This window comes from Pipistrellus hanaki, assembly GCF_964339955.1.
Source record: "Pipistrellus hanaki genome assembly, chromosome: 15".
Classification (NCBI taxonomy): Eukaryota; Metazoa; Chordata; class Mammalia; order Chiroptera; family Vespertilionidae; genus Pipistrellus; species Pipistrellus hanaki.
In genome coordinates, this window is record NC_140517.1 from 49105916 (window position 1) to 49119932 (window position 14017).

Sequence of the window (14017 nt, forward strand, 5' to 3'; positions counted from 1 at the left end):
TCAACGTGCTGGTGTGCAAACAGGTCAGGGTTCTGGTCCCACAACAGCTGCGTAAAACTCAGGGGATTATGAAAGGCCCAGGGGAAGCCCAAAGGAGAACCCTTGGCCAGTTTCAGTAATGTACCCCTGCACCTGCCCCCAATCATCTGCCCTCCAAGCACACCCCCACCGACATCCTCCTCTTTCCTCAGTGTGACCCCTGGTGACACTTTTCAGGACTTGGGCAGCCGCTGGAAGGTGTAGGTTGAGCTTGACAACAGCCACCTCGGCCATTCCAGGTCGCCTTTTATATCAGTGCCTGCATGTCAGAAGCAGCAATAATTCTGAGCATTGAGTAAGACACTCACAAGGCTCCTCATATGCCAGAATAAATGCAGGAATGGAAAAAACTATTGGCAGTTGTTGAATAACCAAAAGTATTTGAAAGTTCCTCCTCCTGTGGAGAGCAGATCCAACGTATTATGTCTCCCTTCCCATTTTGCTCTTTTAATTTCAGAGAGGAAGCGAGAGGGAGATAGAAACATCAATGATGAGAGAGAATCATTGATTGGGTGCCTTCTGCATGATCCCACTGAGGATCAAGCCCACAACCCGGGCACGTGCCCTGACCAGGAATCCAACCATGACCTCCTGGTTCATAAGTTGACGCTCCCTGGCTGGGATTTCCTCTCTGTTTTGTCACCCCTTTTGGAAAAGGCCATCTCATCTGTGCTTAAGCTTGTCACATATGATTGAACTGAGTTAAAGAGACGGACACACACCTCTGGCCTTTGTAGAACCTGGAAGACCTTCAATATCATATAATTTCCCACCGATCTTCCTAATTAACAGTAATGATGAGAACATTTACCACTATTATGAGAGGGAGACACATGTTTTCTGGCCTAGTGTTTTCTGGAAAGTCTTCCATTAGGAGTGTATTCTTCGATAAGACCCAGAATTCAGAGGGAGAAGTTTTGGATTTCATGATGTTAATAACAGCAAATACTTATATGACATTTGCTATAGAAAGCATTTAGGTAAAATGAGTCATCAGAATCTTGCCATGAGTCCATCATGTTAGGTGCTACTATCAACCTCATTTAACAGATGAGGAAACTGAGACAGAGCCAGGCCAAGTAATCTGGGAAAATGGGTTGTTAATAGGCCCCAACTAAAACCCAAGTGGTTATTATAACTATTTGCAAAACAAAGCTCCCTTCACACCATTCCCAACCATGGGGCCATTCACCCAGGTGATGGGTGCTCCTTTCTTTTCAAGTGGTTAAGATTGTTTGGATGTTTCCCCTCAATATCTATCTCTGGAAGGAACATTGACTATCTTCCCTGTTGACCTAGAAAACAGAGCAGGGCAAATGGACTATAGAGCAGGAAAGGTGTCCCAACACCCAGGCTTGCTGCCTCTCCTTGGGCTCCATGGTGGGGCCAGCTATCACAGATCCCCCAGCCTCCTGTCTTGTCATTCTCCACCACTCACACTCCCTCTGTTAGCACAAGTTCCTGTCCATTCCTCCACGGGATCCTTTCCCCACATGACTTTCCCAAACCCCAGAGTCCTGGAGGGACGGAGTCTCCCTCCCATGTACTCAGGTGGCAGGAAGTCCACTGGCAGATAACCCAGCCATCGTCCCCGTGATGGTCAAAACCTTACCTGTCACCGAGATGGCGAGCTCATCACTGGGCTCTGAGGCCCGGAAAGGAGCCTCTGTTTGGTAGTACACACAGCTGTAGTTCCCAGTATCATTGACTGTCACACTGGGAAGGGAGAAGTCTGTCTCCATTCCTAGTGAACTCTGGAGCTTTATGGGTGTAGACATTCCCTTCTTCAGTAGAGCAAACATGAAGGGTTCAATCACATGCCTGGGCTTCAGGCACTGCAGAGTCACGTTTTCTCCTGCAGTCACCTCACCCCTGTGGTGGGCGTGGAGGGAAGGTTTAGGTAAAAGTCCTGTAAGAGAAGGAAGCTCAGAAGTCATAGGCAGGAGCCTTGGGTCCCACTCAGGCTTGTTGTCCTGGCAGGTCTCCAGGGAGTGTGGGAAGTGACAGACACCTGACCTCACCCTCTTTCTGCTCTGACTCCAGGAAGGAGATGTCCCTCCCACAAGCCCTGGGTGAAGGCAGGGCCCTCAGCTCTGCTCCTGTCCTTCTGCATCTCACCTCCCCATCCACACTGGAGGGGTGACGCCTGCTCCTCTCTCATTCTCTGGATACCCCCTCATCCCTGTCCTAGGGAGGTGGTGTGTCATTCTGAGCACCCATCTTCACCTGTCACCAGTAGGAGAAGGACGTCACTGGGTGGTGACCTTCTGGTGGGGCTCTCTGTCCTGTATTCACAGGTGTACTCTCCAGCGTCACTGATTTTTAGGTCAGTGAGGTGAAACTCTGCCATGGCCCCTGGGGATGGCGAAGACTCCAAAGAAACATTGTTCTTTCTGAGAGCAAACTTGACTTTCTGGGTATGAGTGGAGCATCGCAGTGTCACATCACTGTTGGCAGGAACCACGAAGCTGGGCGAGGCACGGATGGAGGGCCTGGGAAGTGACCCTGGAAGGAAGCAGAGCCCAGGCTGGACTTGATTCACTCACCTGCTCTTCTGAGGAAAGAGGAGGGTGAGGGGATTTGGAGCGAAGGAGAAGGAAGGCTTTCCTTGAGAAACACTCACCATCTCTTCTTAGGTCTTGGCCAGCACAGAGCCCTGCAAAGGAACCGTCATGAGACAGAAGCTCCAGCCTGGAGCCCACGTCATCACCCAGGGCTTCTGCTGCAAATGGACCTCTCATCATCCTGTTCCCCTTCTATCCCAACACCCTCCCCGAGAACCCAGCTGTCATCACAGTCTGTTCGCAGCTCCTGTTAGTGGCTGGGGCTGCTCTAACCAATTACCGCACAGATCCTGGCTCATCACAGCACACTGTCTCATTCTGCATTCGGTCCGTATGAGAAACCCAGCATCGGGGTCTCACTGGCCAAAATGATGATGTTGGCAGGACTGCATTCCTTCTGGAGGCATGGGGGGAGAATCCATCCCCTGCCTTCCTTAGTTTCTAGACATGCTTTCATTGGCTTGTGGCCTCTTTCCCATCTTTTTTTTATTTTTATTTTTATTCTCACCTGGGGATATTTTTTCCGTTGATTTTAGAGAGAGGAAAATATCCATGTGAGAGAAGTACATCAATTGGTTGCCTCCTGCATGTGCCCTGCCCAGGCCCCGGGCCGAGGAGGAACCTGCAACCAAGGCACGTGCCCTTGACCAGAATAGAACCCAGAACCCTTCGATCCACAGGCCAGCACTCTATCCACTGAACCAAACTGGCTAGGGCGCCTCTCTCCCCATCTTTGCACCCAGCAAAGGTTGGTCGAGTCCGACTTTCTCTTCTGCCCCTCTCTACTGCTTTAAGGACCATTGTGATTGCATTGGGAACAACCAGATAATTCAGGATCCTCTCTCTAGGGTCAGCTGCTGAGCAAGTTTGGGTCCATCTGCCACCTCAGTTCTCCTTTGCCACCGAAGGAGACATAGTCACAGACTCTGGCAATCAGGACTTGGACATCTTCGGGGAGCCTGCTACACAGTCTCTATTTTTTTCTCTCTTGATGAACAGAAATAGCAGTGATCTTCCCAACCCCCCCCCCCCTCAGCACAACACCATACCGACCCACAGCAACTGAGAGGGGGAAAGAGATGGGGAGACCCCAAGCCTCTGGCAAGGGCATTGGCTGCTGGAAACCTGGTCCTTTGCCCTCGGGTGTTCCTTCCTGCTCTCAGAGGATGCCTGCGTGTCTCTGGCTCTGCCGTCGGCCATGGGTTACCTCCCTGGTGCTCCAGAGCGAATCTCAGCAATCCAAAATCCGTATGATGCGGAGGAGTGACGCTGTGTCCCCCACCTTTCCCATCTGGTGGCTGTCCTTACAGCTCTGGACCAAACTGGCCCCAAAAAGTGTGCCTTCAGACACCAAGGTAGGTGGTCTCGTCTGATTAGCGAGAGCAGTGATTCTCTACTGGGGACAGTGGGCCACATCCCAGCAACTTGCCAATACACAATACAGGATCGTTAACTCTAGTCGCCATGCTGGTGTAACAGACCCCCAGAACTTACTCATCTTCTAGCTGGAAGTTTGTACCCTTCTACCAACATCTTCCATTTTTCTCTCTCTTTCACACACACACACACACACACAGCTCCTGGTAACCACCATTCCTCTCTTTGTTTCTGTGAGTTCAGCATGTTGAGGTCCCCATATGAATGGGAACAGGCAGTATCTGTTCTCTCGGTGTGACTTATCTCACTTAGCATACCACCACCAGGCTCTATCCACATGGTTTCCTCTTTCTCACGGCTGAATAATATTATGTTACCTAGCTACATGGCAGATGGGTAGATAGTTCTCAGTCCTCTAGCCCCGTGTTTCCCAACCTTCTCTCATGATGAGAATCACCTGGTGGAGTTGTTGAAACACAGATTCCTGAATCCCAACTAAGAAGTGCTAAACTAGAATTTTTGAGAACATATAGGTAAAATTGCATACCTAACTTAGTGCTCTGTATATAAAATCTGACTTAGAGCACTAGTTAAGTATACAATTTTACCTATATGTTCCCAAAAATTCTAGTTTAGCACTTCTTAGTTGGGATTCAGGAATCTGTGTTTTAACAACTCCACCAGGTGATTCTCATCATGAGAGAACGTTGGGAAACACTGGGCTAGAGTCTAGCCATGCATCTGTTGATGGACTCTCGGGTTGTTCCTGTGTTCTCGCTATTGTAAATGCTGCAGTGAACATAGGGGTGAAGATATCTCTGTGAGGTCCAGTTTTCATGCCCCTCAGATATATGTTCCCAGAAGCGAAATTGCTGGGTCATGTGGCAATCCTATTTTTAATTTTTGGAGGAACTTCCCTGTGGCCGCACAAATTTACATTTCCACCAGCAGTTCCCTTTCCAGCACGTCCCTCCCAACACTGATCCCTCTCCTCGGCGGCAGCCATGTTGCCAGGTGGTGAGTGCTTGTACAGAGCCCCCGTGGCCCACAGAGCCTCTGCCCCTCGGGCCTCTACCCAAGAAGCTCGCCAACACCTACTGAGCCCATCGGGTCCTCTGTCACTTCCCCCATCGGGTCCTCTGTCACCTCCCCCGTCAGTCCTCTGTCACCTCCCCTCCCTCCATCGGGTCCCCTCTCACCTCCCCCGTCGGGTCCCCTCTCACCTCCCCCGTCGGGTCCTCTGTCACCTCCCCCGTCAGGTCCGCTGTCATCTCCCCCATTGGGTGCTCTGTCACCTCCCCCGTCGGGTCCCCTGTCACCTCCCCCGTCGGGTCCTCTGTCACCTCCCCTCCCTCCATCGGGTCCCCTGTCACCTCCCCATCGGGTCCCCTGTCACCTCCCCATCGCATCCTCTGTCACCTCCCCCATCGGGTCCTTTGTCACCTCCCCCGTCGGGTCCTCTGTCACCTCCCCATCGGGTCCTCTGTCACCTCCCCATCGGGTCCCCTGTCACCTCCCCCATCGGGTCCCCTGTCACCTCCCCCATCGGGTCCTCTGTCACCTCCCCATCGGGTCCCCTGTCACCTCCCCCGTCGGGTCCTCTGTCACCTCCCCCGTCGGGTCCTCTGTCACCTCCCCATCGGGTCCTCTGTCACCTCCCCATCGGGTCCCCTGTCACCTCCCCCATCGGGTCCTCTGTCACCTCCCCATCGGGTCCCCTGTCACCTCCCCCATCGGGTCCCCTGTCACCTCCCCATCGGGTCCCCTGTCACCTCCCCCGTTGGGTCCTCTGTCACCTCCCCCATCGGTCCTCTGTCACCTCCCCATCGGGTCCCCTGTCACCTCCCCCATCGGGTCTCCTGTCACCTCCCCATCGGGTCCTCTGTCACCTCCCCATCGGGTCCCCTGTCACCTCCCCCATCAGGTCCCCTGTCACCTCCCCCATCGGGTCCCCTGTCACCTCCCCATCGGGTCCCCTGTCACCTCCCCCATCGGGTCCCCTGTTACCTCCCCCGTCGGGTCCCCTGTCACCTCTCCATCGGGTCCTCTGTCACCTCTCCATCGGGTCCTCTGTCACCTCCCCATCGGGTCCCCTGTCACCTCCCCCGTCGGTCCTCTGTCACCTCCCCCGTCGGTCCTCTGTCACCTCCCCCATCGGGTCCCCTGTCACCTCCCCCGTCGGGTCCCCTGTCACCTCCCCCTTCGGTCCTCTGTCACCTCCCCCGTCGGGTCCCCTGTCACCTCCCCCTTCGGTCCCCTGTCACCTCCCCCTTCGGTCCCCTGTCACCTCCCCCATCGGGTCCTCTGTCACCTCCCCATCGGGTCCTCTGTCACCTCCCCCATCGGGTCCCCTGTCACCTCCCCCGTCGGGTCCCCTGTCACCTCCCCCGTCGGTCCTCTGTCACCTCCCCCGTCGGGTCCGCTGTCACCTCTCTGCTCTAGGTTTTCCCAGCTGTGGCTCCCTCCAAGCACCCTCCGAATCTTTCCACCCCAAGCTGCCACTTTTTATTCTTATTCTTCTGGCATTTTTATATGCTTATTGATTTGAGAGAGAGAAGCATCAACTGATTGCCCCTGCGTGCGTCCCAACCCGGAAACAAACCCAAAACCTGGGTACGTGGCCCGACCAGAAATGGAACCGGAGACCTTTTGGTGCGTTGGACAACGCTCCAGCCACCTGCCCACAAAATCATGACCTTTGACATCCCCCAGCCTGCTCGGTGGGAACGTGCTATCTCTGGAACTGTGCAGACCCGCATTTGGATTGAACTTCTCCCTTCGGTGGCCAAGTGGCTTCCTGTGTCACCTCTGTTTTCAGCCTCAGATTCCCCTCAGGCAAAACGGGGGTGTGACCATTCTGCAGAATTCTTCTAAGACATGTAACACGAGGTTGTACAAAGACACAGGATTAACATTGACTCTGTGTGAGAAAGTTCTCATTCTGTCTCTTGTCATTTCATCCTCACATTGATTTTTATTTTATTTTTTAAAATTATATTTTATTGATTTTGTACAGAGAGGAAGGGAGAGAGACAGAGAGTTAGAAACATCGATGAGAGAGAGTCATCGATCAGCTGCCTCTTGCACACCCCCTACTGGGGATCTGCCCACAACCAAGGTACATGCCCTTGACCGGAATCGAACCCGGGACCCTTCAGTCCCCAAGCCGACGCTCTATCCATTGAGCCAAACCGGTCCCGGCTCATCCTCACATTGATTTTTAGAAAGAGAGAAAACACATTGATGTGAGAGAGAAACCTTGATTGGTTCCCCCGACCCCACCCCCCACCCCCGGCCCCATATGCACACTGACTGGGGATCAAACCCACAACCTAGGTATATGCCCTGACTGGGAAACCAGAAACCTTTTTGGTGTGTGGTCAACGCTCCAATCAACTGAGCCACCCAACCAGGGCCTGTCTCTGTCTTGATCACAGAAGAATACCATAGCTGGATACGAGTTTCCAACCCATTTTCTTTTTCTTTTAATTTTTATTTATTGTTTTAAGAGAGATAAACAGCCATCTGTTGTCCCACTTATCTGTGCATTCATTGGTTGATTCTTGTATGTGCCCTGATCGGTGATCAAACCCACAACTTCAGCGTATCAGGATGACGCTCTAACCAACTGGGCTACCCGGCCACGGCTCCAACCCATTTCTTGTGTTCACTCATCTCTCTTAGGAGAAGATGACTGGGGAAACTGTGGCCCAGTGTCTACAGTCAGGAGCAGTAGTTATTAAAACTTAATCATACTATTTCCCTCATTGACTACTGGCAACTATATTCTATTTTTGATGAAGGATATTGATTTTCTATTGCAAATCTTTCAAATAGCTTTGAGCCTAAAAACAATATATGGCCGAAGCCGGTTTGGCTCAGTGGTAGAGCGTCGGTCTGCGGACTGAAAGGTCCCAGGTTTGATTCCAGTCAAGGGCATGTACATTGGTTGTGGGCACATCCCCGGTAGGGGGTGTGTAAGAGGCAGCTGGTCAATGTTTCTCTCTCATCGACGTTTCTAGTCTCTATCTCTCTCCCTTCCTCTCTGTAAAAAATCAATATTAAAAAAAATAAATAAATAAAATAAAAACAATATATGACCTGGCTGGTGGCTCAGTAGAGCATCGACCCACTATGCCAAGGTTTGAGCCCTGGTCAGGGCACATACAACAATCAACCAATGGATGCAGAAATAAGTGGAACAACAGATTTCCCTCTCTCTCCCCCCCTCTCTCCCCCTTTCGTTCTCTAAAATAAATCAATGGCCCGGCCTTTGAGCGACAACCCATGAACCTGGAGGTCATGGTTCGATTCCTGGTCATGGCACATGCCCAGGTTGCCGGCTTGATCCCCAGTAAGGGGTGTGCAGGAGGCAGCTGGTCAATGATTCCCTCTCATCATTCATGTTTCTATCTCTCCCTCTCTCTCCCTCTCTTCAATAAAATATATTTTAAAATAAATCAATCAATAAAAAATTTAAAGAATAAAAACCAGAAACGATTTGAAGAAGAATATCCCTTATGAAAGAACACAGACATGAGCCCCTGCTGGTGTTGCTCAGGGGTTTAAGTGTCAGCCTGAGAACTGAAGGGTCTCAGGTTTGATTTATGAACCTGGGTTGCAGGTTCAATCCCCATCTGGGTTTGGGCATGTGCGGGGCGGCAGCCAATCGATGTGTCTCTCTCACATCAATGCTTCTCTTTCTCCCCAGCCTTCCCTCCTTTACACTCTCTCTAAAAATCAATGGGGAAAATGTCCTCGAGTGAAGATTAACAGCAAAAAAGTATACAGACATGTGACATGTCCGTAATAGGTATTCAGGGAATGAAAGTGCCTGCTCTTTGCACACCCACCGATCCCATTACTACTGGGCTTAAGCCCCACAAGTCGCCCCAAGCCCAGTTGCCTCCATAGCCCAACTCGTCACCACCCTCAGCGGCCCTCCCCTGCCCACACTTACCAACGGAGAGCAGAGCCAGGAACAGGAGGGTCATGGCTGCCCCCAAAGCCTCTTCCAAGGAACTTGCTTGAGTTTTGCTGTTTGTCAAAAATGGTCTCTTGACTCCCAGATATGCAAAAACAGCGCCGTTTTTAATCCTCCCCGGGTAGATATACCCCGGTTTCTGCCTCGCAGTCAAAATCAGGAAGTTGGGGCTATTTATTACAACACCCTGCCAAGCCACTTCCCACAGGCCTGACTCAGAGCCCCTGGCGGCAGAGCCCACCTAGGCAGCGCTAAGGCACATGCGCAAGTGCGCGCAGTACGTGAGAACCTGCGCACAGGATTATTTTATGGCCCTTGTCCCCTTTTACCTGGGGATGGAGAAAAATTCAGCTGGACCTATGGCTGCCAGCAGAGCAACTCCGTGTCTCTGGTCAGCAGGCCTTGCGTGGACGTGACCGGTACAAGTTCAGAGCTATGCCCCCTCGGGAACGTCGACGGGCTGCAGCTGGGCCAGAGCCGATAGCAGAGAGATGAGACGTTGTGGTGGCATCGGGAGGGAGGGAGGAGGGAAGCTGCGGGGAGGAGAAAACGGACCCTGGAAAGGAAAGCTAAGAAAGAGTACTCCTTGCCCGGCCAGGGAGGCTCAGTGGTGGAGCATCGGCCTATGTACCAGGAGGTCAGGGTTCGGTCCCGGCCAGGGCACATAGTGAGAAGCAACCAGTGAATGCACGAGTACGTGGTCCAAGTCCGTGGCCCTCTGGAAGTGCCGGTACTTCCTGACCAGGAGCAGCCCCTTCAGCAGCATAGGGATACCTCAGCCCCTTTGACTGTTGGGAAATAACCGTGAAGTGTATGCTCCTTGCTAGCCTCTGAAGCTCAGTCAGTACTAAGTACCACAATATTAGGTACCAGCCATACTGAGCTCCAGCAGGATCGGTATTGGCAGCTCTGAGCCCCAGCGGGATAGGTACCGGGAGCACTGAGCCCCAGCGGGATAGATACTGGGAATACCGAGCCCCAGCGGGATAGGTACTGGGAGTACTGAGCCCCAGCGGGATAGGTACTGGGAGTACTGAGCCCCAGCGGGATAGGTACTGGGAGTACTGAGCCCCAGCGGGATAGGTACTGGGGATACCGAGCCCCAGCGGGATAGGTACTGGGAGTACTGAGCCCCAGCGGGATAGGTACTGGGAGTACTGAGCCCCAGCAGGATTGGTACTGGAAGCCCTGAGCCCCAGCGGGATCGGTACTGGGAGAACTGAGCCCCAGAGGGATAGGTACTGGGAATACTGAGCCCCAGCGGGATCGGTACTGGGAGAACTGAGCCCCAGGAGGATCGGTATTGGGAGCACTGAGCCCAGGAGGATTGGTACCGGGAGCCCTGAGCCCCAGCAGGATTGGTACCGGTAGCACTGAGCCCCAGCGGGATAGGTACTGGGAGAACTGAGCCCCAGCACTACCATCCAGTCAGCATACAAATTTCTCCAATGACCTAAGAAATGTCCTTTCTATCAGTCTTTTTAAATAATTGATTTTTAATCTTCATTCTCTTTTTAATGTTTTTATGGATATTTTTAGGGAGAAATGAAGCGGGGAGAGAGAAATATCCATGAGAGAGAAGTATAGATTTGCTGCCTCTTGCATGCCCTTTACTGGGGATCAAGCCCACAACCTGAGTATGTGCCCTGACCAGGAATCGAACCAGTGACCTCTTGTTGCATGAGACGACGCTCAACCACTGGCCATGCAAGCTAGGCTCTATCAGTTAAAAAAAATTAAAATACAAATCCTCAAAATGGAGATATTGGAGCCACATTTAACAGATACGCTAATTTAAATAGGACAAAATACTCAATCTCTCTGCTAAAAGAAGAGCCCAAGGCCCTAGCTGGTGTGGCTCAGTGGATAGAGCGTTGGCCTGTGGAAGGAAGGATCCTGGGTTTGATTCCAGTCAAGGGCACATGCCCAGGTTGCAGGCTAGGTTGCAGCCTCGATCCCCATTGGAAGACAACAAAGATCTCTTCTTCTCCCTTCCTCCCTACTTTCTTTCTTCTCTCCCTCCTCTCCCCTCCCTCCCCCCACATGTGAGGGTACAACAGAAGGCACTGTCTACAAGCTGGGAAGAGCGATCTCACCAGAACCCTGACACTGGACATCCCAGCCTCCTGAACTGTGAGAAACGAGCTGCTGTTGCACCCAGTCTGCGGTACTTGGCTATAAAAACCCCAGTTGGCTGAGACAGATGTCCATAAAACTGTTAACACGGGTGGGTTCCTGGCAGGGAGCTACATGCCCGGAGCCAGGAGGGGCAGGGAGGCTGTTGTAGAGACATCAGGCAGGGGACATCTGTTCCCGTCCCTGTCACTCAGGCACCGAGACCGATGAAGCAGCCAACACTTCCAACATGGCTGGTCCCGGGGCCGGGGAGAAGAGAGAGCTCTGGTGTGCCGCACCAGCACAGCCAAGGGTTTGGCGAGTCTGAGGGAGAGCTGGCGAAGGATGATGAAAAGACAGACAAAGAGAAGAAGCTGGGTCTGGGTGGATCTTCTGTGCGTGACTGAGACCACAGAAAAGATCCAGACTGCAGGCTGCTGCTTTATTTTATGGTCAGAGGTAAACAAGGTAATTTACAACGTTCTTATGAGTTTCACTTGCTTTGGCAGCACTTGTGATGAGCAAAGTGTCCAATGAATGTTTATTGAGTGGATAGCAGCCATAATGCAGATTTCACCGTCTACCATGGACCACGTCTCCATCCCAGTCTTTGCCGCCTGGCCATCCACACGCGATGTCAGTCTTCTAAGAGCCATACAGGACTTTAACCTGTTGGGTTTCTTTTTCTCCCCGTGGCTGCCTCTTAGAAACAACAACCACACAACACCACAAACCTCTCCCAGTTTGAGTCAAGACTTCTGGGTTTTACTGACTTTAGTCTCCTCTTTCACTTTCATTTCTGAGTGAGGAGGAGGTTATGATCTTCGAGGCAGTGGTTCCTTTTATTCGTCACCCGTGAAGGCTCCGAGTTGGTCTCTGCTCTGGATTCCCGTTCGCCTAGCTAACTACTCACCCTTCCCGTCTCAGATTAGATGCTGTTTCCCCTGAAAACTCTTGCCTGACTCATGTGTGCTTCCCTGGTGCCTTATCACACACACCCTGAGTACTTAGCGTACTGTATTCTTTCGTAAAAATTTTATTTTGAAAGAGAGGGGAGGCGGGAGAGAGAAACATAGATGTGAGAGCAAACATTGATCACTGCCTCCTGCAGCACCCCGTACTGTGGGTCACGTCTGAAACCCGGGCATGTCCCCTGACTGGGAATCGAACCGGCAACCTTTCTGTGCATGGGACAATGCCCAACCAACTGAGCCACACTGGCCAGAGCTAATGTACTGTATTCTGACTTTCTCCCAGGGGACCTCGTTGTTTTATCCCTACATCCCCAGGGGGTGGGAGACATGCCCAGTGCGGCTGCATGAGCTCGCCACGCTGAGGATGCCATAAGTAGGCTCCGTACTCTGCCCTTCCGTGGTAGGCAGAAGGGTGGTTCTGCTGACCATGTGAAGTGCCAGTTTCCAAAACCCTGTGGATGTTATATCTGGCAAAAGGGACTTCGAGGTGTGATTAGATGAAAACTCATGAGACAGGGAGAGCATCCTGGGTTTATCTGGGTGGGTTTAATGTCATCACTAAGGTCCTTGTAAGGAGGCACAGTCCAACATGGTTTGGCTCAGTGGATAGAGCGTCGGCCTGCAGACTGAAGGATCCTGGTTGGATTCTGGTCAAGGGCACATGCCTGGGTTGCAGGCTCAATCCCCATTAGACAGGCAGGAGGCAGCCAATCAGTGATTCTCATCGTTGATGTTTCTCTCTCCCGCTCCCTTCCTCTCAGATTAGATGCTGTTTCCCCTGAAAACTCTTGCCTATTACACACACACACACACACACACACACACACACTGAGTGGCCAGATTATTATGATCTCTGGCCGCGTAATAATCTGGCCGCTCAGTGTACACACACACACACACACACACACACACACACACACAATATTGGTGCACCAGTGAAGTCCCTCGGCCTGGCCTGCGCCCTCTCCCAATCCGGGACCCCTTTGGGGATATCGGACTGCTGACTTTGTCCAGATCCCTGCAGGCCAGGCCGAGAGACCCACTGGGGTGTGCATATAAGATCTTTGGTTAATCTCTTCCTGCCATCTCCCCTACCCCTTACCCTCTGAGATTCATCAGTCTGTTCTATGTTTCCATGCCTGTGCATTGAGTCTCTGCCCCCTCGTGGTCAGGGTGTGTCAGCTACCAGTCAAATGGTTGGACAATTAGCATATATGTGTGTGTGTGTGTGTGTGTGTGTGTGTGTGTGAAAAACACTGCTCTGGCCAGGTGGCTCAGTTGGTTAGAGTTTTGTCTCATGCACTAAAAAAATTCAGGTTCAATTCCCAGTCAGGGCAAATACCTAGATTTCAGATTCAGTCCCCGGTTGGGGCATGTACAGGAGGCAGCTAATTAATGTTCCCCTCTCACATTGATACTCTCTCCCTCTCCCTCCCTCCCTCCCTTCCTCCTTTCCTCCCTCCCTCCCTCTCTCTCTTTCTTCCTCCCTCTCCCTTTCCCTCTCCCTCCTTCCTCTTTCTCTAAATGTATCCCCATGTGAGAATTTAAAAAGAAAGAATAATGAAGACTGTTAGCGTCACCTGTGTTGTCCCTTTTATCCCACAAACCCAGGGACTCACCCTGGGGATTTCTACTTTTGTCCCTGCCCCTCCTTGTCCACTTTTCACACATTAATTTAAGGCCCTCAGTGTGCCAGGCACCGTGCCAGGTGCTGGGGACCCAGTGGGGAGTGACAGCAGACATGAACCCTACTCCCATGCGGCTCCCAGAGAAACCGTGGCAGGAGCCAAATGACAGCTCGCTGTGTCGATCAGGGAGCACTTGAAGCTGGGGTAACAAGGACACCCCAAGAAAAGAACACTAGATCTAATTTAACTTCTCTCACTTAACAGTGCATCGATAAACAGCTTTGCTTTTTATCAGAACGTAGGTTTGAAATCTGGTTCTGAGGCCATGGGAAAGGA

General features: G+C 52.0%; 1 protein-coding gene across 4 annotated transcripts in view; it reads right to left on the reverse strand.

Moving 5' to 3' along the window:
- LOC311633399 (T-cell-interacting, activating receptor on myeloid cells protein 1-like) overlaps nucleotides 1–9124 on the reverse strand; it is a 40276-nt gene extending 31152 nt beyond the window's left edge. For 2 of the 4 annotated variants that reach the window (XM_084906044.1, XM_084906046.1), the window contains exons 1-4: nucleotides 8941–9102; nucleotides 2663–2695; nucleotides 2266–2544; nucleotides 1652–1948 (exon numbers count right to left, since the gene is read on the reverse strand). In XM_084906044.1, coding sequence (XP_084762170.1) covers nucleotides 1652–1948; nucleotides 2266–2544; nucleotides 2663–2695; nucleotides 8941–8974 — 643 coding nt within the window. In that variant the 5' untranslated portion in view covers nucleotides 8975–9102. Of the gene's footprint in view, nucleotides 1–1651; nucleotides 1949–2265; nucleotides 2545–2662; nucleotides 2696–8940 lie in introns of all 4 variants that reach the window. The other 2 variants (XR_014796971.1, XM_084906045.1) reach the window with 2 other exon arrangements.
- Between the last annotated feature and the right edge of the window lie 4893 nt (nucleotides 9125–14017).